This window comes from Vigna unguiculata, chromosome 5 (genome assembly GCF_004118075.2).
Source record: "Vigna unguiculata cultivar IT97K-499-35 chromosome 5, ASM411807v1, whole genome shotgun sequence".
Taxonomy (NCBI): Eukaryota; Viridiplantae; Streptophyta; class Magnoliopsida; order Fabales; family Fabaceae; genus Vigna; species Vigna unguiculata.
In genome coordinates this window covers 6,498,640-6,524,405 of record NC_040283.1, presented here as the reverse complement: position 1 = coordinate 6,524,405, position 25,766 = coordinate 6,498,640, and the positions used below count along the sequence as shown (strand labels likewise).

The 25,766-nt window shown below is 30.4% G+C and overlaps 3 protein-coding genes across 3 annotated transcripts; 1 reads left to right on the top strand and 2 right to left on the bottom strand.

The window, feature by feature from the left end:
• The first annotated feature begins 820 nt into the window (after positions 1 to 820).
• On the top strand, positions 821 to 8,318 carry LOC114183135. The gene is made up of 2 exons (XM_028070036.1): positions 821 to 959; positions 7,474 to 8,318. The coding sequence occupies exons 1-2, from the start codon at positions 821 to 823 to the stop codon at positions 8,136 to 8,138; spliced, it is 804 nt and encodes a 267-aa protein (XP_027925837.1). The 3' UTR covers positions 8,139 to 8,318.
• A 353-nt stretch (positions 8,319 to 8,671) lies between these two features.
• LOC114183497 (ribosomal RNA small subunit methyltransferase, chloroplastic) lies at positions 8,672 to 13,911 on the bottom strand. Its single transcript, XM_028070530.1, has 10 exons — positions 13,629 to 13,911; positions 13,071 to 13,220; positions 12,756 to 12,812; positions 12,146 to 12,235; positions 11,235 to 11,330; positions 10,067 to 10,151; positions 9,710 to 9,762; positions 9,547 to 9,630; positions 9,251 to 9,361; positions 8,672 to 9,123 (listed from the first exon to the last, which is right to left on the bottom strand). The coding sequence occupies exons 1-10, from the start codon at positions 13,863 to 13,865 to the stop codon at positions 9,058 to 9,060; spliced, it is 1,029 nt and encodes a 342-aa protein (XP_027926331.1). The 5' UTR covers positions 13,866 to 13,911; the 3' UTR covers positions 8,672 to 9,057.
• A 1,371-nt stretch (positions 13,912 to 15,282) lies between these two features.
• Positions 15,283 to 20,382, bottom strand: LOC114183823 (flap endonuclease GEN-like 1). Its single transcript, XM_028070974.1, has 8 exons — positions 20,060 to 20,382; positions 19,341 to 19,514; positions 18,948 to 19,118; positions 17,758 to 17,939; positions 16,761 to 17,004; positions 16,523 to 16,658; positions 15,975 to 16,435; positions 15,283 to 15,683 (listed from the first exon to the last, which is right to left on the bottom strand). The coding sequence occupies exons 1-8, from the start codon at positions 20,255 to 20,257 to the stop codon at positions 15,426 to 15,428; spliced, it is 1,824 nt and encodes a 607-aa protein (XP_027926775.1). The 5' UTR covers positions 20,258 to 20,382; the 3' UTR covers positions 15,283 to 15,425.
• Between the last annotated feature and the right edge of the window lie 5,384 nt (positions 20,383 to 25,766).

Genomic DNA, 25,766 nt, shown 5'->3' with positions numbered 1-25,766 from the left:
TTAAATGTTTTACGTTGAAATGGTATTAAGTGTGTTATATAGTTTTGACTTAAGCCACCATCCATTGTAGACGTAAGCCACTACCATCGTTCGTCGTAGATGCAAGCCACCACCACTACTAGTCACGTGAGGGAGAGGATTGTGAACAAATCGTTTATTCTTTCCCTAAATCACGTTCTTGACCTAATCGCATTTTCCCATTTTCGATTTTGTCCTAATTGTGTTTTTTCCCTTTGCAATTTTGTCCTGATTGTGTATTCATTGTTCTCTTATTGTGTTGGGAATGTTGATTTAGCCCTGGTTTTGCCCTGATTGTTGGATGTTATGTTGATTTAAAAAATTTCTTGCTGTTAATTTTGTTCTTTGAAATGGTTCCTTAGAATGCAAATCATAAGAAAAAAAAATTCGAAACTGGCGAGCCAACCCGCCAGCTCGCTAGTCTGCCTTCATGTGGGTTGAGTTCTAAGTTGTAACCCATTTTTAGTTGGCGGGCCAACCCGACCTAATCCGTTTTCAGCTGGTCAATATCGGGTCGGGCTCAAACAGGTGGGGTTGACCCGTTTTGCCACCCCTAATAACTCTAAACAAAAAATATAATCAAATATTCATAATATTCAATAAAACAAATATTTCTAACTGTAAATAATAAAAACTAATGAAACAATTTTATAAAAAAAATTCAAAATTCAAAACAAAGTAAAAAAAACTTACCCGTAATGGAGACCAAGACACTGGTAACGAAAATAGATTAATGAAAACGGCTATGGTAGTAAGTAGCACCTGAATAGAAGGCCAACGGGTGCAAACTCAAAACGAAAATATGGCGCGTGAACGAAAGGCTAATGATGTGAAACGAAACTGTCATGGAGAGGGGTTGCGAGGCAAACACCACAATGGTGTGGGGACACGGCGATGCCTTTGCACGAAGATGGTGGCGACGCCGTTAACGTTTGAAAACGGTAGACGGTTGGACGAGTAACACAAATGAGGACGAATAAAGCAGTGACAGGAGGAACTATGTGTGATGAGAAGAAATGGTGGAGGTGCAGCGACAGGAAACAAAGAAGAAGAATTGTGCATCGAGGAAGTGAAAAAGGCAAGACCTTTTTATCCTTCGACAACTAATTAATAACGGTTATTTCACTTCATCGTGTCATTTCGTTGTTTCAACATGTTCAACGACGGGTCTAGGTCAAACCCTCGTTATTTTGTAAGTTTTCAACAATGAGTGTTGAAAGAGTCATAATTATCCAACTTTTGTAGCAATGTGACGACGGGTATTTGGAAATTGTCATTAAAAAATTATCTTTATTTGCTAAAATAACATCCTGTTTTCATTTTACTACGTGAGCATTAGAAACATTCTTAATAAGCATCATTGAAGACTCTTTTTGCACTAATGTTTTCTAGTGTCCCTCAACTCCTTTAGTATTTTTTTATGATCATTAAAATCTTCACCAAGTTCAATTTTTTTTACCCATTATTAACCGATAATAGTTCTTTATGTAAATTGAAAATCTTCATCATTGATTTTTAACTAGAGACCCATTTGCTTACTATATTTCAGAGCTACATGTATCCCAGCGAAAATTGAAGCTAAACACAAATTTTTTGAATCAATTATTAAACCGACCCTCAAATGTGACAAAAAATTGAATATACAATGTTTCAAAACTGATACCATATTTGTTTTATGATTTTGGTTAATAATTCAAAGTATAAATCAAAGAATTAAATAACATATAAGAAATAATGTTTATAAGAAGTAACATTTATTTTCTTATTCATATTTTATTATTGTTAAATCTTCATAAAAGTAAAAGTCATAAATAAATTATATAGAGGGATTATTTTTTACTTTAACAAGTGAAAGCTTGAATTTGTTCAACTACAAAAGAAAATATTTCTTCTAATTATTATTTCAATGCATTTTAACATTAATTTAGTAAAACTATATTAATTTATTTGTTTTTTAATAAAATACTAAACATCATATTGTTATTTAAATGTATTTATTAATTATGTTTTATTTACTTATTAAAGTTATCAATGAGACATTTTTTATTACATATATAGTTTATTGTCTACTTGTACTAAGTACTAAGACAGAAACGACTCATACATATCACTTCAATTTCATACTTAACTTATATAAAAACCTATTTTTATTGAGATCTACCAAATGAATGAAAACCATTAGTCTGCCTATGTGAGCCAACTTACACTTAAAAAAAAGAATTATAAATTGAATATAATCAAACTTCTATATTTTTTCAATAATGTCAAAATAGGTGATTATTGTCATAATAAGGTTATTGCCTTTTGAATTAGAAAACTATTATGATTGAGCTAAAAACTAATTCTATTAATTCTATATTTCTATTATCATAGTGTGGACCTTTTGCCGAACAAACTTGTTGATGTTATATCCTTTTCATGTTACATAACATTACCTTTGGTTTATTTGCTAACCTCATCCAAGTTTTTGAAGTATTGGAATAAACCACAATTGTATCTTTAATCAAGTTAAGAATATCTTGTTATGGTCATTAATCAACTTTTCTTATTTATCTTTGCTTCCACATATTGTTTGTATATGCAATAATGTATAAGGCTACTTTTTTAGTTTATTTTATACAATAAATTTTTACAAATATTTTTATTTTCTAATACATTTTCATAAGTATAATTCACCATTGTAATTGCATAAAGATGTTTTATTTATAATGTAATATTTTAGTGTCATGGCTTGTTTATCAACCTCCAACATAGATTGAAGTTCAAAACATGAAATATATATGTCAAAATTTGAATTATTATTAGTTAAATTTTTTTTCTATATGTATTATTTTTCAAGTGGTGTTGGTATAAGAAAAATATCTCATTATAATTTAAACAAAGAAAATAAAGAGACATTTGGAATATTTTAAAATTTTTATTTGTTTTCTTTTTATAATTTTTTTTAAGTTTATCAAATTTATTTCATTAACACAAGTGAAATTTCTCAACATTTGTAAAATAAATAGATTCTTTGATTGTCATGAAATTTTAGTTATGTGTAATTCTTTAATATTTTATATAATTGTTTGACTTTCATCAAATTGTCATTTTGTATGTAATTATAATTTCTTTCTTAATATTTAATGTGAAAAAAAAGAGAATATGTATTTTTTACATTAAATATTTGATAATATCATGTTTTATTTTTATGTTTTTTATTTTATTTTTTATAAAAAATATTTCATTGATATTAAAACAATAAGAAAATGAGTTCAAATATATACTCATTGTCTGGTGAAAATGAGGATGAGACAAAAATTATATATATATATATATTATATATATATATATATATATATATATATATATATATATATATATATATATATATATATATATATAAATAACATGAGATAAAGATAGAAATGATCATAAATTTTTATTTTAAAAATGAGAATGAGATAATAAAAACTCGTCCCCACCCTATTTTATTTTTATCCTAAGAGATTGTTTTTATCCTAATAAGAGATATGATAAAACTATTAAAAGTAGTTATCTCTATGTATCATATAGGTCCATGTGCCATAATAAATCTTTATGCACCAAATTCACCTATTAGTCTTCCTACAACTCATCACACTTAATTAACATTTAGATACCAAGGTAAGGTTGTGTATCCTCCAATTGTATATCACACACTAAAGGTTGAAAATATTGATTGAGTTATAGCATTCACTAACATATATAATGACTCTCCACACATATTGACCTCATGTCACTAGATAACGAAAGACTCAAGTAAATAAATTTAAAAGAGTGAGAAAAATTAAAAACTTTTATAAGACATTTTTTTCTCTCAATAATTTTTATAATTTATTTCAATTTTATTCTTATATTATTAGAAATTTCAATTAAGTAGTTCAGATTTTAACTTTGATAAATTTGATGCATTTCCTCTATTAATATAAATGATGTTATCAAACAACATAATAGAAGTGACCATACAAAATTCATACTAATTTAAACATTAAGAAAGTTAATTAAAACTTTTAACAATATAAAGATTGATAACATTATATTAATATATAAATATAGGATTAAATTAAATAAATTAGTGAAAATACATGGTCTAAGCGTATGTGTTATTTTTTATGGTAATAAAATCATTATTATAATTATAAATTTAAATATAAATATTTTTATATTTTTATTTTAAACAATTTTTATTTATTTTGTAGATAGTTTTATAATTAAAAAATTGTCAAATTTAAGAAAAAAAATTAAAAAAGAAAGTTAAATATAAAAAAACCGACTAAAAGTAAAATTGGAAAAATAATCATATTAATTATATATATATATATATATATATATATATATATATATAATAAAATTAAAAACAAAATATGAAAAAAAAAATCGATATATGTATGAAAGATATAAAAAGTATATACCTAATTTGTTATCCCCTGATGGAAATATTTGTTATGCTGTATGAATCAGATCAACCAAAAGTCTTATTAATACAAGTGAAATTTGGACAAAAAGTTTAGGGGTTAAATTATACTTTTTATATATAATTTTTTTTAGTTAAAAAAAATTCTTCATTTACTTTTTTCATTTATTATGTTTAAAACAAGCACACATAATAATAGAATTCAAGAAAAATATGATTATCATTTATTATTATATCATGATACCAAATCATGAATACTATTTTATTTTAGATAAGCTCTCGTACTTCATCAATTTGATCGGGTGGGTATTGTCAAATTTGACGATGTTCGTCCGGATTGCGTTCTAATAAATTTTTAAATTTATTTTATGTAACTCTAAAAATTTTAGAGATTTGTTTTTCATTATCTTGAATTCTTCATAAAAATTGTCAAGTTTAATTATTGTAGATGCATTTTTTCATCTTTATCATAAACCTTCCTTCTTCAAGAAAATAATCAATTATTTTACTCTTTATGATAATCTTTCTAGTGTAAATTTATCACTTCTCATCTATTTAGAAAAAAGATAAAATTTATATTCACAAATCACATTTATCACACTGCAAAACATAACAAAACTCATACTTTAATTAAATAAGCAACCATGTATAAATTCAAAGCTTTACAAAATTTACCATAGGCAGGAAAACACAAAATCACTAAAGTTCACAATTAAGGATTATACTAATTTGGAAAAAATTATAATTAGGGTTCATATCAATTTCATAAAAGAATTCCTAAAATCATAATTAGGATTTATACCAATTTGAGAAGAACATCCTAAGAAGAATCATAAATCTAATATACATACATCATTATAAGATACTAACCTTTTATAATGTAAGAGATCATGTAAAAATGTATATTTCAATCTCAATCTATGTGTTCTTCGATCTCTGTTTTCCAATTTATCTCTTTGTATTTTTTTCTTTTTACACACTCTTATGATAACTTACATAGTAAAAACATCTTATAACAAAAAAAAAAACTAATCTTTTTTATAAATCAATGTTTTCATTAAATTTTTTACTTTACTTTATATTATTATTTCCATAATATAAACTTAATATAATTAATATATAATTCTAATTTAAGAAAGATATAAATATATATAAAAAAGAATTAAAAAGCTTTTGGAAGTCGTGCCTCACTTGTCACTATAATGTTCCGTCGGTGCTTATTAGAAGAAATATTAACAAAGCCATAAAATTTAAGTTATTTTTTGCTCAAAATTAAAGCCATTTAAACCTAGAACTTATCAATTCATTTTGTTTTTACACATTCAGAAATTGGACTGTAATAGATGGATATTTTTAAATGTGGGGTAGTTTATAAGATATCCAAAATTTCCAAATCTACTACTAATTATACTTTAGTACTAACTAATGTGATTTGTTCATAAACTACAAAACAAAAAAATAAAACAGAATTATAATTTCCATGTAAAAAAGCTAAATTTCCTAATTCCATATATGTATATATATAATTTATTCAATTTTTACATTTTTAAATTCTCTTATTTTTTAAAATAATGTCAATTTAATTATCCTGTCAAATGATTCAACACGGAGTGAAGGTACCAAACCAATTAAAAATTAAAAAATTTAGTCACACTTTTAACAATAATTGAATAAATTTTATAAATAAGAAACAATTATCTAATTTAACTGTTTGTAAAGATAATTATGTAAAATTTAAATTTATAACAAGAGATGTTATTTTTTGTGTCATTATTTTAATTTTATCTTTAATTATTTTATAAATAATTTATTTTTAATTATTATTCAAAAAATATTGTCTTAAATTATTATTTAAAAAAAGTTATACATATTTTATTTTTTAATTTTATATTAATAATTATTTAAAAATTAATTATATATTTATTATTTATTTTAACTTAAATTTTTATGAAAATTAAAAATTCGAACACGTGTTTCACTAATAATTATTAAGAGAATTAGAAAATAGCAGTTTTTAACGTATGACTAAAACATAAGTTAAACCATTATTCAAACATTTAAATAAAAACTTACCAAACAATCAATAACGTATTACCAAATAAAAGAGTCTAAATTTTAAATAAAAGGCAGTTTAAATAAATAATTCAATAATGGACAAATTAATTAAAAAGATATCACAGAAACATGATTTCATTCGTGGATGCAACCCAATGGGCCACAAAGAGACATGGTGAACCAAAATGCAAAAATAATTTAAAAGTTTACCTTTTTTATTATATTATATATATATATATATATGTATATTATTTGTTAAACTATTAATATAAGTTGTAATTATTAATTATATTAAAAGTAACTTAATATATAACAAGTAATAGTTATTCAATTTATTTAATTAGAAATTTTTATTAAATAATAATGTTATAAAATTTTTATTTCTTTAACTGTTATATATATAATAAAAAATAAAAAAAATTATATAAAAATACTGACATAAAATTAACATTCCCTTGAAACCAATTAGCCTCTCAGCAAGTTTAACTATTATGAATCAATCTATTACTATTATTTTCTTTTTCCTCTTTTTCCTATAAGTTCATAATTTCAGTCTGTTTTTCAATAAACTTTTATAGTTTAGATTGTATAATTTGAACCGTAAATTTTATACTCTGAATTATAATTTGAAATATATTTTCTATTTTCTGTTTCAGAATATAGAATCTAAAAATATATAATTTAAAATATAAAAAATTATATATTTAAAAATAGAAATGTAGGTTAAAATTATAGAGCTACGGAACGATACTGCTCTATCTTTTATAGATCAAAATGTTAGACTAAATAATTTTACGGGCCTAAATATATCTGAGGCAATATAATCTACATTCTACATGCACTAAAATAAGAGTAGAAGAGTAATTTTCTCAATTTATATGAGGTGAAAAGAGTAAAATAGTTGGTGAGAATAGCAGAAACTAAGATTACAAGAAGAAGAGTTGAATTGGATAAAAATAATTAAGCCATTCTACACCTGACTGCAACAACAACAACCAATAATGTCAGTAACGCTCCCAATAAACAATACAAAAACATCCTCAATTTCCGCTATTCTCAAAACAGCACTTCCTCATTCACTATCAAACACTCAAGTTTTGTACTTGTGTTCCATCCAACACCCAGAAACAAAATTTCAATTTTTTCAATGGAAGAGGCACCCCCATCAATCCAAGACCTCATTTTGTCACTTCAACAAGCCACTTTAATGGCGAAGCAGTTACCATCATCATCCACTGCCAACCCCACCCATCTCCACCAAATCCACTCTTCCCTCCACCAGGCCCACCGCCACCTCTCCTCCTTCCTCTCTGCCCTCCAGCTGCCACCATCTTATGCCGCTGAGTCCTCTGCCACCGCAGAACCGATGCAGGTGGAGGACGGTGGCGATGGTGGGGTGGATGATGAAGAGACCACTTCAAAGTGCACCATTGACTTGGTTGAGGAGAAAATGAGACAGTGTTTCATCAAGAACAAACGCCCCAAACGGCCTCTGTCACCGTCTGCAACGGCGGCAGCCATGGAGGAGAAAGGGGTTGCCGGTGATGCATACGTCGAGCGGATCAGGGACTATGATCCTTATAATATGAAGTTGAGGGCATTGGACCTTTTGTATCAGTTTCATGCGTGATGTGGTGTCAGATGTGATAATGATGTTGCTAAATTTTCTTAATTGTTTTTGTTCTGGCTACAAAAATTTTTAGTTTTATTTTGGGATGATTGGTTTTGTTGATGAACATGTAATGGATGATTTGGGTTGTATAGTTAGTTCAGTCCATTAATTAATCATATTTAATATTAGTTATTTGCAGATTGTCTCTGATTTCATACCCTGCTGACTTTCTCTGATTGCTTATAAAGAAGATCAGAATTGAGTTACTCAACAATTGAGACTCCATTTAACTAGAATATGCTTCTAAAGTTGACAATATACAGAAATACAAATACAATTAACCGTGATGCATAATTCTATTGATCAAAGTAAATTATTATTCACAGTTATAGATCTAAATTGTCATATGGTTTTGTCACAATTGCTTAACATCGTGGGAAAATTCCACAATTGCAATTGTATTGCGTTTGGACACTTCAAAAGCCTTGACATTGTGGTCAAAATGACAGTTGCAGACCTTTTTTTTTACAACATTGGTTAGTCTAGCCATATTTATAATATTCAAACCATAAAACGTGTGCTCATTTTCCGATGAAGACCAGGCAAACATTTGTTTCAGCTTCAAGAATAGACTGCTCTTCATTTACAATATAGGGTGGCTGATTCAGTCCACTCTAATTATATTCACAGAACAAGTTAAGCGCAAATTTTTTTTCAGATATGAACACATGCCCGTGCTTAAAACCTTGATAGTTGGAAGGAGAAAACTGTTGGGAATTTAATATATCGCCAATCTGATATGCCACTTCATAGTTCTTGAAACGTTGGTTCTCTATTTGAATCGTATGTATTCCTGCAACAAAGAGCTTTATGAATATGTGAATCTCTAGGGGCTTCTGCTTGAGGTTGCTCTTCAAATCCACAGTAATCCAGATTGCTACTCTTTGGCTATCAAGTTATGCAACTTAACAAAATCATCCAATGTTAGTTCCTCAGGTCTTGACTGTAAACATCAGAAGTTCAGATGGATTAGCACAATCCTTAGAAACAAAATACCTGAAATGAAGTTTACCGAGGGCAAAGAAACAAACAAAAAAATTAAAGAGTAGTTGCACACACTGATCACTTACAGTAGCTAGAAGACCTATGCTTGTTAAAGCTTCTTCGATCTCAAGGGATGTGCATATGTGTTGAAGTGACTTGCGCAGCATCTTACGCTTCTCATTGAATGCTGAATTAACCTACAAATATATAGGACTGAAGTGTGATTGAAATGGTGAAAGAGGTTTGTAACACATACGAGACATTAGCAAACTCTGGTATCTTCAGTTGCTCATATTACAGTGCCACGAGACTTTAACTGAAATTAAAGATGAAGGTCCTTGCAAACTCAATGCATGACAGCATATGCTGGGCAAAGGAATACCATTGAAAAGAAGCTTTTCGTGGAAGAAACATGGGGATATTCTGACGGTAGCTTCAGCTTGAATGAGACAACAGCTGCGTCAACCTACACATTTATGAAAATGAGTCATATTGATGATTTAAGAATTAAGATCTCAGGCATATTTAAATATCATATCACTTACATTAGGCTGAGGGAAAAAATTGGTTCTTGGGACTTTAAATTTGTACTCCGGCTCTGAAAAGGAAAGTCCGAACTTACGCATAAAATTAACCAAATTGTGGGCAATGGATAACAAAATCTCTAGTTGCATTTTGATGTACAAAAAAGTAAAACCAATATTTTTACAAGCACTTGCTTGATTTACAGGTCCTTGTGTTATAAATGGCAACACAGATTAAAGGACAAGTCTGAGAGTTAAATATTTTCTATTAATGGATCAGTTTTACAGGTTTTGTTTGATACACTGCAAGAAAATTTATGATCCTTGAATGTAAAAGAATAGCTTAACATGATACTACACTATTTTTTGAATATATACCTGAATAGAAATTAACAAATACATTGATGGGACGATACTCAGGGGTGCGGAGTGATGACACTACCAAGCGGACAGCAGTCTCCTCCTGTAATGATTTGATCTGGTTAGTAAGAACTGTTATTGTATGAAGTTTCCTTTATTATTGGAAGTAAGTTGAACCCTTGTCATTTTTCGAACGGTGTTAGTTTTAAATATATGGGATTTAAAACCTTAAAGGGGAGGTTGGTAGAAACTAGATCAAAACACTCCCATTTGATGTGAATGTAATGTACTATCTTATGCAGATAATGATATTAGATATTTCAATATATGTGGAGAGGATTTACTACAGAAGACAAAAAACTAAAACAGAGGGAATTCAAGAGACTGCACTCTCCCCCAACCTTCTCCGCATTTCTGGTCACCCCTCTATCTTCCTCCGTCTCCTTATATCCATAAAGATCAAACTTTCCCTCTTAGTTACCCTTGATTGCTTCATTATTTGCATTGACTATTCCTTCCCTCGGAGACCTAGGTCCTTTGCACTCTCCTAATATAGCCATAGTGATTGGTGGTTTCCTCACAAAGGTTCATTACACCTGGCTCCCATCCGTGTGAGGTCTGGGGAAGGTGGGATATATTTAATTATAGTCCCCGTTTGTAATAAAAAAAAAGAGAGAGGCTATTTCTGTGACTAGACACTCAAACACTAGATCACAAGGCTACAATCTTATTTTATGCCAAGGTCTACACTTTGAACACAAGAAATATTACTTCAAAAAGAAAAGAAAAAGGAAATGCAGGGAATATATAACGTGGCTTTTGGATATCTATATAACTTGGGTTCTTTAGTATCCAAAATAAGTTCCACAACAGGTCACAGCTCTTTTGCAATCCCAACCAGTTCTTGCCAACAGATTTGGTCATTTCATAAACAATTTTTCCCTACCATCGAATTTCTAATTTCTGTAATTTCTTTCCCAGTTCTACGTAGATATCTGTGCCTCAAGCTGATAATACTGATCAAGATGCAAAAACAATGAACAATGGAAGCACTTGAACTTCAGATCCAGTAATTAGTGGGTAGGAGTTGAGTGATAGGAACGGAAACATTAGAGGTTAGGAGTTAATGAGAAAAACTAAAAACCATGCAATAAATTATAGACACTAGAGAGCTATCAATTCGAACCTGGAGCAATAGAACCACTTCTGAGAAAATGTCACCCATCGGAAGAAATAATTTGATCACATCTGTACTGATATTAAAGGGAATGTTAGCAACCACCTGCAAACAATATATTATACCAGGCCAATTCAGGACTTGCATTATGTTTTCTGGTATATTTTTGGAAACTTTAGCAGCAGAACGGAACAACATAACTTCATGGTTAATATATAGCTTCCTAATTTAGGGCCCTGAAGTTAAGCTTCCAAGTGAATTCATTTAGGCTTATAATATTAATAGTAGAAGATTCACAACAATCACATATATATAAAGCGTTAAAAAAAGTTACTTGACCCATTACACTCACGAATTACCCTTTCTACCCATATAAAGTGCAAGCTATGATTTCTAATTCTTACAGTGATGAGTGGAGAAGAATGGTAAGTTCAATTCCTTTGTTAACTTTGTTAACAGCAATATTTATCTTCAAATGATTTCTTCTGACGCCAGAGCTACCTAAAGGTTTTTACTACGGAAAGATCTCCAGAATTGAGTCTAGAAACATTTCGGTAAGGATTTCTTTTGTTCAAAGTTAATGCATTGGACCAGTGAACTGGCCTACATGGGGTTGTGGGCCACTGGAAACTCCCAAATTGATACCCCACAAGCAACTCAATAGAGTCGTGGATTTCTTTTTTAAATATTGTTGTTAGAGATGTAAAATATATCTTATATTTCTAACTATTATCATCATATCTATTCAGTTGTAACTTGAAAGGCTTAGGCTTCACACGTAACTTTAATTATGCAGATTATAAAATTAACAATTCTTTTTTATTCCAAAACCAAAATGAATAAGATAAAACAACATGATTTCTAAAAGATGACAAGTAATTAAATAACGTAGTTTGCTAGTTTAGGACGTAGAGCCTCACTTTGGCATTTCTGGATTTTGAATATGTGCTTCCAACCAATGATGACATATGAGAGCGCACATGACACTTGACAATATCCTCGGTCAAAACCTGCAGGTGTTGTAATCAAAGCGTCAACATAAATTATAATTTATACAGAAAAATTGGTCCTGATTTATCATAATTTCAGCAAAGAATCAGACTTATGACAGAGAGATTGGAAGACGAAATACAGACTTCCAACATAATGAACTGACTAAAGTAACAAATGAATTGACATATCAAGAATTATGAGGAAATTACAGACAGGCATTACTTTAAAATGCAATAAGAAGAAACTGGGGGAAAACAACCAACGCAAATGTGGTTCCAGCCTCTGATTTCAACAATCAAGATCAGACAATGAGTGTGTAGTAATCCCCAATTATGTCATGACAGATATAATCTATATGAACACTATAAGTAACTAGATTTCAGTGTTAAACAACATCAATTAGTATAACTACAGTACATATTGAGCTTCTATAAATAATATGGAAACTGAATTATAACTTATAAGCCTAATTTGCACCTCAGTAGCACAGAGATTACAGGCATGCAATATAAAGTTCAAATTCACCATGAGTTGTACCTTCAACTTTCCTGAACTTGAAAATCTTTCACTCACAAGGGCAGCCATGTGTTTATCCTGAATCAAATGAAAGATACAAGAAACATAAAACTTGAGTTGAAGTAGAAGACAGCAATGAAGAATTATTCACCACTCCAACCTACCGCAAAGGTGGAAATTTTACACAGCCTACATTGTGAGCAGAAATTATTTACACTGTAGAGATATACAAATTAACAGCAGCACAGATCAAGAAGGACACAAACACACTAATGCTTAGAAATTGGGATCTTTGTACTAAGATTATTTCTACAGATGACATGAAAATGACAAGACCTTTTCAACTGCAAGTACGTATGCTCCCGAATTCAAAAGAACATTAGTCAGGGAGCCAGTTCCAGGTCCAATTTCCAACACGACATCGCCTTGTTCAATACCGGCCGCACCAGCAAGTTGGTCATTTATGTCAGAATTCAACATATAATGCTACAATTACATCAACACCCAAATGAGAAAAAATTCGCAAGAAGATTCATTTTAAACCAAACCCCAAACAATTTTTACAGCCAAACAACAATTCATGCCAAAGCACCCAGTTAGACACCCATCAACTGTTTGATAACAGACCCCAGTGAAGCACTCAAATAAATCATTCCAAACAACAACAAAAAAAGGACTAAACTCACAAAACTAGACGTTGCGGTGGTACAGCGCAAAATTCAAGTAAAACCAACTATCCCTTGCACATACCTCAAAGAAGCACCCCAACCACCCCCCCATACAATTTTCATAAAAATATCTCAAAAAAGGAAATAAAAAATATTGGAGCACCGCAACATAATGGGTCATCCCAAATTTTCTAAGAAAACAAATAAAACAGAAAAAGATGCAAACCTGGCCAAGAGATTTTCTGGGGAATCGGCCTCTGGATTTGAGAGCTTTAAGAGTGGCATGGTAATCATCAGCGCTTCGCGTGGAAGCTCTGCTACTTCTTTCAGCACAAACTACGTATGGAGCTCTCCGCCTTACGCCGGCGGTGCTATCATGCGCCGGTTTGCGGTGGCGGTAAAGCAATGCGGAGTGAGATATTGGCGGGAATGTTTGAAGAGAACATAGCGACGAAGGATTCATGTTTGGTTGTTCGTTACTTCTGTAGTTATCTGTTTCGAAACTTCCCACGTTTATAAAATACACAATTCATAAAAAGTAGTGATCTTTAACTAACAATTTTAATAAATAAAAAAATACTTTTATTTTAAAAAATGTCTCTAAAGATAAAGGAGAATTGAATATTTAAATTATTTCAGACCTCAACTTTTAAAGTTGAATTATTAGGTGCAATAGGAACAATTTCTTAAACATTTGTAAGGTAAATGCAAATTTTGAGCAAGCTTTTAAAAGTTTTGATTAGTGTTACTCTATTAAAGTGTAAAGTAAATTGAAAGATAACAAATTTCTTCCTATCATGTCATATCACATGCTTGTACTATACACAATTATATTAGTTAATTTGCGTATTTCAATAAAAGGAAGACGAACAAGGAGTGTTATTTTCTACATATTTTATCTCATTTTAAAATTAATTTACAGCATTTGTTGTGTGAAAAAACAATGCTTTCTCCATTTTCCAGAAAAGATGAATATAAAGGTTTTTTTTTTTTTTATCTTTGAACAAAACTTCAGTTTATTTAGATCGAACTTTGATTCAAATATATTCTTTTTCATGTGATATATCATAGACTTTGACTTTGATACATTAGTAGTCACAATAAATTAAAAAACTTTTATATTTATATTTTGTAAGGATGATTTAGTTGAATTTCAAATTTAAAATCAAGTATCAAATTAAATTGCTTATTATGAGTTAATTAACAACTAAGAAATATATATGACTATATTTTTGAAAGATTATTTTACAATTTGATTACATTGTAATTACAATATTACAATATATTTATATTCATCCAAACATGATAGCAAATTTGTATTGTAAGGTTATAAATTATGTTTATTTGAAACTATCTATCATCCTATCAATATTATTCAATACCGTAATATAAGGCACTATTTCTTACAAACTTCTTGGAACTACATTAAAATTATATTTAATATGCTATGTTACCATTAAAAAATAGACAATTTTGAATATAAAACAACATTGCAGCATTTGGTTGAATATTTACTCATTGTTACTTATTTAATATTTTTGTTAGAAATATAATTGTTGATTCTTATTTTTAATTCACATACATATCTTGCTAAATTAGTCTTATGATGTAATGTATTCTGATTACAAGTCCTTGTGAGAGAGATTGGAACCGAATATATAGAAAATAAATTGAGAATCACCATCATGTATTGAGAATCCGGATCACATAGAGAATAAAATGTATGTTTTAATTACATCCTTTCAATATTTTGTACACACTCGTTACACTTGAACAAGAAAAAAAAAATAGAGATGTAATTAAACAGACAAGCTCTCATTTATTTAAGCACTGTTGGGTTTTTTAGAGTTAAGTTTTGCACATAAACAAAAATCTAAAAATTACAATAGAGAAAAAAGAACTAACTAAAAATTATTCACAAAATTAGAGAAGCAGGTAACAAGGTCAATACAACTCTATTTTCACTGCTTCGATACTGTTAAGGTCAGCAAATTCAAAACTCAAGCATATGTAAATATACTCACTAGTCAAACAAAAGGCGACGCCTCACAGATTTTGGAAGATTGTCAGAATTAGACACTTTTCTTTTAATTTTGGAACTCTTGCTGCCCTCACTATCAGCATCATTGGATGATTCTTCTCTTTGTTTTGATTGACGATGTTTAATTTTGGTTGATGGAAAGAACTCTGTGATGTTTAGCTGAGTACTTCTTGAGTTTGGAGAAACTGAGTTTTCATTTTCTTGGCACCTTGATTTTGAGTTCTTTCTCCTTTTCCTTTCCTGCAATTGAAGCACCAATGTTTGGTTGAGAAATTATATATACAAATATATTCACCAGTCACTCTTTTAGCACTGTTAACCAGCTTAGTTGATCTAGAAGGTTTTTCAGGATGAACATCAAGTTTATCTTCTACCAACTGCTACAGTTGTTATAGTAAAATCCTTGCATACTTCTTGGACTCAGTTTATGAAAATCAAGAGGGATCCAAAAAAATGGAAGCATAGGATATTAAAATGACAAAGCAAAAATAAACACAAGTTATAGGAAGAATGATGGAGAATAATAAACACCTGCTCCTGCAAAAAACTTTTGACTTCTGCTGGAAAAGCAGTCCCTACTAGGTCCATGTTTTCATCTGTAAACAGAAAGCTACATCCATCTACATGAATCTCAGGAGCGTCGTCCAGTAGATCCACCATTTCATCAAGCTCTACTACATCTTGTTGCGCACTGGATTCATTTGATGGAACTTTGCTGGTGTTAATGTTTACCCCTGCACGTTTCCACTTGACCACATAAAACTGATATCCATATCTCATCTTCACACGTTCAACCGAATCAAACTCATATTGCCCAAATAACAAAGTTTCTCCCGTAGGTGTAGTGGACATATCTCTCAGAAAGATAGTGGACATCATAGGAAACATAGTCCGTCGAATGTAGGATGGATCCCAACGCTGATGGAAGTTTAAAAAATCAATCAGCATCTCAATATTAGGTTTTCCCCATATGATCCGAGGACCATCACTTGCTGCAAACAGAAGTTTATAGAATGAATGCCAATACGATACACACCAGCAACTCTATATTATAAGATTCATATCACAGTTCAAATGACCTGAAAAGTAACCATTGTCATTGCATAAGTACATGTCAATGATTTCATCTTTGGGAAAGTTTGGCTCCTCTGCAATTTTGAGACAAATTTTTGAGTACCAATTTTCCTCTCTTTTTTGCTCCTTATGTCTCCTATTCTGCCAATCAAATATCATTGAAAATAATATTTTCAATTACAACCTGTTACATACATTTAATTCAAGTAAAACCAGAGAATTGCAAAGCCTTCTAAGATATACCAAAACACAGGAGCAGCAATCACATTTAAAACCCTCTGGTTTTCTCCGGCAGCCTTCATCATCCTTTTTGACACAGTATTCACAAGAAAATTTCATATGATCTTTCTTGCTGCCAGGATGCCCACATAATGAGCAATGAGGTTGTTTTATATTCGTGCAGTTTCCATCAACATCTTTGTTGTCCTCGAATATAGTGCAGCTGGGAATTTGTGAAGTATTGCCCCCTTTGCCTATCTCCCGTAATCTGCATCAAAAACATAATCAGAATGCCAACACCAAAATATTTATCCAGGTTATCAAAGTCTCACTTTGCGACCACTATTTCATTTCTAAAACAAAAAGGCCAGGATATAATTAAATGTTTAGTGAAATGGATAGAGATATCCCTTGAGTTTGTTAAATATTACAATAAGGTAAGGAAATACCAGAGACTTTGTCTTGTCACATTAAAATACTTAAATAAGCGGGGAATTTATTAGAGTTTAAAGGCATTTTTGGATCCCTTTAGGTTGGACTGTGCTATTTTGGTCTTCCAAGTCTTCTCGGAGACAATTATGTCCTACTTTTGAAATTTAGTAAATTTGGTCCCTCCTCGGTTTTATTTAACAAAAACCTACAAACTTTCGTTCTTTACTAAAAGTCTTTACAAATTGTATCAACTGAATTGCTTTCTGTTCAAAACTAACCAATCAAATTATAAAAAATAGTTTTTCTTCCTCTTCAAACCGTAACATCACACATTAAAACATCCTTCAAATTTTGTCAAGTTTCCACTAAATTTCTTACCTATAAACTTTTAAATAATTTCATGTCCCAATTCAATCGTGAACCCCCAAATATTAGGATAGAAAGATAGATTGAGCTTTAAAGTAAAAGAAAATGAACAAACAACCAAATTTTATTTAAATACTTCAGATGATACAACACAATGTTTTCCATAACATTTAAATACTTCAGATGATTCAAAAAAATGTTTATCACTCTGAAGGATCCATACCTGTTCAATATATCATCTTCATTAAAAGCCTTAGCAAAATGAAGTGCATTATCAAGCCCAATTCCTCGAACACCATTCATATCATGATCATTTCCAACTAAAAGAGAGATAGCTATCAAGTGTTTCCTCTTCAATCCGAGTCCAGCTTCAATATCTGACATGTTGTAGCATTCAAATGGTTCCTGCATGCAATGAATTTATTCAAATTTGTTCCTAACCAGTGATTTTAATGGTACTGAATGTTGGATGCTAAGGATCCAACCAAATCATAAGCTCTGTTTTGGTGTAGAGATGACACATTGAATGAGTAGCCATACTAAAAAAGATAAACATTAGTAATAAATGCATTCAAGAGAAAGCAGGTGTGGTATATATGTAAGAAAAGTTGATAGAGTTGCCACTAAGATGGTTTGGTGATGTGAGAAAAAAACCAACATAATCCCCAATGACTAAAGGTAGAGAAGGAGACTGAAAAAAACCCTTACTGAAACCAGTAAGATGGACTTAAATCTAAAAGACAGCCTCCTCACTGGCTTGGGTTAGATAAAATACAACGGCTGACCCCAGATAATATAAAAAGAAAAAGCCATTGATTTTTAATATGATAAATTGTTTCTTACTAGTAATATTTTCAAACTTAAATTAAAAAATATAAAAACTCAAATAGAGGTATATTTTACCAGATACAAATAATTATAGAAGTGTACGACACTCAAAAATATTAATACTCCATAAGTGTTCTCAAGTATTTCTTTTAAGCATAAAAGGAGCATGCAATGTTTGCAACTTCAGGGGATATACAGGTAAAAATTTTAAGTAAATGTTTGAAATCAATCAACTGCTGTCATTGCTAAGTTATGTTTTTCAAAAAGACAAAAAACTATCATAGAAGAGCAGGAAAACAATTCACTTTATAATATGGTCAGTTGAGGAAGAAGCTAGGGGTACATAGATAGATATCATACATAACTTTGAACTATATCAGGCCAGACAATAATAAGTTTGTAACAAGTACACAGACTATAAAAACTCAAATTTAAAGTGATCAGCCAATGTTAGTATCCGGATTGATGAAACTATTTAGAAAAAGTCATCTGGAATATAAATATGTGAACTAAGAAAACCTACATCATATTTTTTATAATAAATTGCCAGGAGATAAAGAAAATACAATTACCATAGTAACTTACTTTGGAATTGGGACAGAAACATTTTATAACGCATTTGGCCCCAAAGAGGAATGCATCACTGTCAGCTGTGATGCAAGCATCTACATGACCTTCATTATTTAATTGAGCGCAGAGTGCTTCGGCCTCTCCTTTAGCCTGTAGTACAGGCATTCCAAGTAGTTTGCCCAGTTCCTATAACAGGGGAACAGGTAACTATCAGAAAACAAATTGACAAAACCTGCATACATATCCGACAAACCGATAATTAAATAAGTGTTCTTGCTATAAAGTGTATATAAACATTAGAGAAACAAATTTAGATTGAAGTGCTGTGTAGCATGAGACACAAAAATAAGATTATCATAATAGTTTCAACTTGGTGGTAATCATCAAAGAAAAGTAAAAGCATCGTACCACACATTCTTGAACTCGACTTGAAAACAGACTGCTCCTATCTGCTGAAACACCTTCTGAGACTGGCAAGCTAGTCAACTCAATGCCAGAAGACCGAAAATATCTTGCAATCCTGGACTGTGCTTTCAATGGTGATGGAGTTCCATCAACAATGAACACAGGAAGTGCCCCAAACTGCAAAAATGAACATATCATCGTCAACCTTCAAGTTCATCCTTTGTTTTACCATTCCATATCTAAACTAACTTAACATACAAAATATTAAAAATAAAAGGAAGACTAATTTAGATTAAACCCGTCACCTTGCATGACACTCCAATCCAAGAGTATCAATAAGTACATTTAAGTCTACATAAAACATAAAAAGGAACAGCAATTCAGATAATGCTATGGCAACCAAAATCACACTCCAATCCAATACTACAAGAATATCAAGTCTAAATCATTAAACCTACTAGATACTTCTTTTTTGTATACAATATGGACAGTTCATACAAAATACCTAAACTTCCAACACTCCACTCAAAAAAAAAAAAAAAAAGAAGACAATAACACCTCTTAACATAATCATTTGTTGAAACAATCAATTAATCTTAAATTTTCTTTCATGTAATTGAAAGGTGCTAAAAAATAAAAATCTTCAGAAAAAAAAAAAAACAAAATTCTTCTTCAATAAAATAAAATGCCTAACTTCCTGATACATTATTTGGGTAGAGAACCTTGGAGAAGAGATTTATGGTCCGGAAGAAGGTAAGTCTGAGGTGAGGTTTTCTGACATGAGTAGCTTTCATGGCATTTTCATGCTGAACAATCCAGAATGATAGGTCCACAGCAACTCGCTTGTTCCTCAAGAAATCAAAACCCTCGCGGCGCGCATAGGGCTTTAGCAGCTCCCAGAAATTACCACCAACCCCCATCGATCAGACAAGAAAAATAGTATGCGAAAACATTGTGAAAATTCTTTTTGTTCTTATGTTCAGTGAATTAGTTGTGTTCTAGGTTATCGTGTTGAGATGAGATGAGAACGCAGTGACTGCCATTGGTCGAGACGACGTGGAAATGAAAATATAAATATAGCCGTTGGATTTCTTACCGTTATAGGTGAAAGGAGAAGGTAAAAGTTCAAAAGCCCATTTGGGTTTATTGGGCTCAAATTTGTACATGGGTACGTAGTATTTGAAAAAAAAAAATTACGTGATTTATATTTAATATAATATGTTTTAATTAAGGTATGATTTTTAAATGTTAGTTTATTTAAGACAGTCTAATGTCTACATTAGTCTATATTATATTATCAAGCAATTAGAAATTATTTATGATATAACTTTTAAGGTAATTAAGTTATAAATAAAGCATGGGATGAAGTTCATATTTTTTTTAATTAGTTTTAGGAGTTTTAAAATATTTTTCAAAAACAATTTTTTTATTTTGTATGTAAAAATATTTACAATTCTAGTGAAAAAAATTATACTTATTATTTTTACATGAAAACAATCTCATTTTGAAACTAATAGATAGTTAATTACGCTTGACAAAAAAAATAACCCAAGATTAAAGAAAAAGAGTTCAAAATTGTGCCAGGTTTGATGCAATATTCAAAACATTGATTGGGGAATTATTAAGATTTTATATATATATTTTTTATTCTTAATTTTAATTATAGATTTGGTTTTCCTAGACTTCAAGAAAGTCTTTGGAGTTCTATATTTGTAGGTCAAGTATGTAAATCTTACAATAAAAGAGTTTTGAAAGAAAACAATATTTTTTTTTCTTTTTATGATTTTGATCATCTTTGTTTATTTGTATATGTTTTATGAAAAGGTAAACTATTTTTTCTTTGGAGATTCTACATTTTATTGAGTTACAAGTATTTGGTGAATTATTTAAAGATTTAATAATTATGTTATATTTTAATGAATTTTTAAGTTTTTTTTTTCTTTTTTAGTTTAATCATTGAGATTAACTAACCTCAAATTTTCATAGAAAATGAAATATGAAAAGACTTTTAAAATAAAAAGATATAAATGTTTAAAGTAGTTCGTACTAATAGACAAATGAAATCAAATCATTATTGTTAGATTTGTATGACAAATTACATTATCGTTGGACAATAAATCTCCTTTTAGTTGTGTCGGACGCCAATAAATGGCATCAGACGATACCAAAACAAGGAGTAGGCTTCTGATGCCAGTTTGGATGCGTCAGGTGGTACCAAAACAGGGAATAGGTTCCAAGCACTAGTTTGGATGTGTCGGGCAGTGGTGTAGCTGCTAACATTACCTAAAAAAATCACAAACCTAAGCTAAGATTGAAAGATAAAAGAAACAAAGATGTTAAGGGAGTGCAACAACCTTTAATATGAAGGTATATAAGTTGAGTTATCATAGCTCTCTGAGATTTTCTACTCTTTTGTGGTCATAAGAGTGTGTTCAAATATTTAATTTAAGCTTTCTATGTGTAGTTAGAGCTGCCTGAGGATTTTCAGTCTATGAGTGAGGACTCTCATTTGAGGTAAGGGAAGCTTTTGTATTTAGGAAACTACAACTATTAATATGTGGATTTGATCGGATATGTCTAAGTTAATTTGATGTGTATGTGATGGATTAATGTTAAAAAGTGAATTTGTTGATGTATGATATGCATTGATTGTTTAAAATTATTTTGTGTTGAATCTATGTGATGCACTTGAGAGATCTTCCCGAGGTATCTACCACTGCTTTGGTCTATCAAATACTATTTTGTAACTTGATTGATGTTGTTCTAAGCTAAAACTTATGCCTAGAGGGATGGATAGATCAATTCAGTAATCTAATAGGCTTTATGCAAGTTTAAATTATACAGACTCGTTGAATGAGAGCATAATTTCTCAAGTTAGAGAGACATGGTAGGCCTCTCTTGATAGACGAGTGATTTGCTTGCTAAGCGATAAATAATTTGTGAAAGTAAGAAAAGTATGGATGTGTCCTCTCGCTAGGTAAGATAAGAATCATTTGGCGAGATTTGAGAATTTGTCCCAATGGTCCTATTCGTTGGGTGAGAGACATGCTCGATGAGTGAATTATTGGAATATTTTCTTCTAGTTGTCAATCGTTGGACGAGTCAAGTTGTCCCTTAGTGAGAGAGGATGATTAGGTATGATATTTATTTTTTATTTTTATTGTTGAGAAGGAAATTATTAACTTGAGTTAAATGATGATTGAAAATCTAAATGAATTGAGAGCATTGATATGTTTGGTTGTATGGTTTTGCTTTTGGGGATAATGTAGAGATTTTTAAAGAAAAAATACTATATTTATCCTGTTTACGGTGTATTGAGATGTTGATTTGTAAATGGATTATACTAACTTTGCTAGTATCCTATTCATATAGTGAAAATTTTTTAGTTGTGAGAGTTGAAGAAAATTTTGTATGTAAAATTTTTGTAGTTGATGAAAATTGCAAATTAAACATAGAGTATTAACACATGATTTTATGATATGTAAATCAATATGTTGGTAAAAGTATTATAATTTAGAATTTTTTCAATTAATATTATTTATATGTTGATTATGAAAAAAATATAAGTTTTACATTTTTTACTAAATTATAATAAACACAGTTTATATTGGTAGAAAATTTTCTTATACTAAAATAATTATTAAATTCTATTTTAACAAAGTTAAAAAAAATAATTAAAGAATTCTTCTGTGAAAAAATAATGAAATTCTATCCAAAATTTGAACATATAATTCTTTTTCATCAAAACCAAACTCAAATATCAGGAGTTCATTTGTTTACATTTTTAATAGTTGTCCAAGTCTGGTTTCTATCATGTAACTTAACATTCATAGTCTGCTTCACAATCATGTTGAGCAACTTCTTTGAAGGAGAAAGGTTCAATTTGGGCAGAAATATTATGACAAAGGATAGTATGGTTAGGAGAACAATTATCATAAGAAACAAATAGATGCATTGGATTAGGCGTGGAAAAAGTAGAGTATGAAGTGAAAGCAACACCACAATAATATTGATCTAAGTATTGATGCCTGTTTTTCACTCTATGAGAAGTTCTAAGATCAGGATCAATAACTTCATTATTATAAAAAACAAGACTAAGAGCAGGGTTTGTGGCATGTGAAACAGGTAAAGCTGGGAAATCATACATGCTAGTATCACTTGAATGAGAATCATTAATTGAAACAATAGAGTTATCAGATGGCAAAGAGAATGAGTAAGGAAAAATATTTTCATGAAAGATAACATTCTTAGTCACAAAAATAGACTTGGAGTGAAGATCATACAAAACATATCCTTTTGTTCCAGATTTATAACCAAGGAAAACACATTTTAAGCTTCGAGAATCCAATTTCGTTCTTCCAGTAGTGACAGAACTGGCATAAGCTAGACAACCAAAAACTTTTACATCAGAAAAATTGGGTTAGTAGAATAGACCAATTCATAAGGAGATTGATTATTGAATAAAGGAGTGAGTAACCTATTAATGAGATGAACAACCAGTTTAAGCGAATAGGATCAGAAAATGTTTGATATTTTTCTTGAAAAAGAAGAGCACGACACACATTGAGAAGATGTTGATGTTTCCTCTCAACAATCCTGTTTTGTTGAAGAGTTGTGACACAGGAAGTTTCATGAAAAATACTCTTACTATTATAGAAACCATTAAGGAAACTCTTTTTCCATTATCGAAACATATTTTTTTAAGCTTACAAGAAAATTGAATTTCTGTCAAAGTAATAAAATCTTGAAGAAAAGGTCTGACTTCAGTTTTATTTTTAAGTAAAAGAATCCAAGTAAGTCTGTTATAGTCATCAACTATAGCTAAAAAATACTTGTATAATCAATGGAAGAGACCGAAATCGGGTCCTAATTATCAACATGGATAAGTTCAAAAAATTGAAGAGATTTACTAGTGCTTGAAGAATATTTTAGACGTTTTTTTGGCAAAAGCACAAGCATAAGAAGTAATAACAGAAGGAGAACAAATATCAGAATGATCAGAAACAAGAAGCTTTAAAATGTTATTTGAGGGATGACCAAGTTTCATATGCCACAAGTTACAAGGACTAGCATTACTAATGAGAGCAAAATGTGGTGAGGAAATATTTGTGTCAAATATACTCAAGTTACGTCTATCTTGAGAACTATCTAAGAGATAAAATAAGCATTGATGTTTCCTAACAGTGTCAATCGTTTGGAAGGTATCGGGCTGCCCAATAAGACAAGTATTGTCGGAGAAAAAACAAATAGTAGAATTAAGCAATTTAGGGATAAGAATGAGTTGAACAGAAAATTCAGGAACAAAAAGGGTGTTATGAAGGATAAGATTGTCCAAGATAATGGTACCCGAGAAGTTAGCAATGACAGAGTTTTGGTTGGATAATTGTATAGAAATAGAAAGAATAGGTTTGAGGTTTGAAATAAAGATTTAAAAGGACAAATATGGTTAGTAGCACCATAAATCCAAGAAAAAAAGGTAAAAACAAAACTTGTGAATTTGGTAGTACATTAATGAATTATAGTTGTGTGAGAAGAATCATTTTGAGACTAATTTGATTAAATTAAAACAATTAAATCTAAATTAATTATGTCTTTAATGGCTAATCAACTCCCATTAATCTCCTTGTCTATGTCTAGATTCGTAGAACCTAGACCCAGCTTTTCATCTACTCAAATTCGTCCCCAAGGCAAAAATATAAGATGTTATAATTTTATTCTAGCCAATGTTCAAACCCACAACCTCCCAATTACCAAGTACAATGCACAACCATTCAACCAATTCATATTTCATGATAATTACTATACTTATTATATTATCACTACATATGGACCCGCATATTAGTAAATAATAAAACAAATAAATTCACACACTAATAGCATCCATAGCACTCGAACCCAAGTCTCCTCATAATAGCCAAGTACTTTCAACCACTTGAGCTAATACTATTCGTTGTTTTTTTTTCTCCACATTAATTAACTTAGGTATTTCTGACCTCGCATTTATTAAATAAATATTTATTTATTTATGTAATTTTCCCGGGTCTTACACTCTCTAGAGAAACCAAACTGAGCTTCAACTTTTTCATCATTTCCGGCATAAAGATCGAAAGGATATGAGGCGGTATCAACCATACTAGCAGTGGGCTTGAAAGAATAGACTTTGGTGTTTTGATGATAGCCTTGAGGCAGGTCATGCTTAATCCAACAGTTACCAGAGGTGTGATTGGTTTGGGGTGACAGTGGTCACAATATTTGGGAATTGCGACCACCAGACGGATGAAAGCGTCCTCGTCCACGATTTCCATATAAACCACCGCAAAAATGTTTACCATATCCCTCGTGAAAGGCAAGATTGGCAATAGAGTCTTGAGAAGTAGAATAAAAGGTAGACTTAAATTCACATTCTTGTTGAAGAATCAAAGAGAAAAT

Coding starts and splice junctions, on each gene's coding strand:
- LOC114183135 (XM_028070036.1), top strand. CDS start 821: ATGGCGCGTGAACGAAAGGCTAATGATGTGAAACGAAACTGTCATGGA. Junction 960..7,473: donor GCCGTTAACGTTTGAAAACG/GTAGACGGTTGG, acceptor AAAATAATTAAG/CCATTCTACACCTGACTGCA.
- LOC114183497 (XM_028070530.1), bottom strand. CDS start 13,865: ATGAATCCTTCGTCGCTATGTTCTCTTCAAACATTCCCGCCAATATCT. Junction 12,236..12,755: donor CAAGTTCAGGAAAGTTGAAG/GTACAACTCATG, acceptor CAACACCTGCAG/GTTTTGACCGAGGATATTGT. Junction 9,124..9,250: donor GCATAGGTCTTCTAGCTACT/GTAAGTGATCAG, acceptor TGATGTTTACAG/TCAAGACCTGAGGAACTAAC.
- LOC114183823 (XM_028070974.1), bottom strand. CDS start 20,257: ATGGGGGTTGGTGGTAATTTCTGGGAGCTGCTAAAGCCCTATGCGCGC. Junction 17,940..18,947: donor GTTTCTGTCCCAATTCCAAA/GTAAGTTACTAT, acceptor CATTGCATGCAG/GAACCATTTGAATGCTACAA. Junction 17,005..17,757: donor GAAGATGATATATTGAACAG/GTATGGATCCTT, acceptor TTTTTGATGCAG/ATTACGGGAGATAGGCAAAG.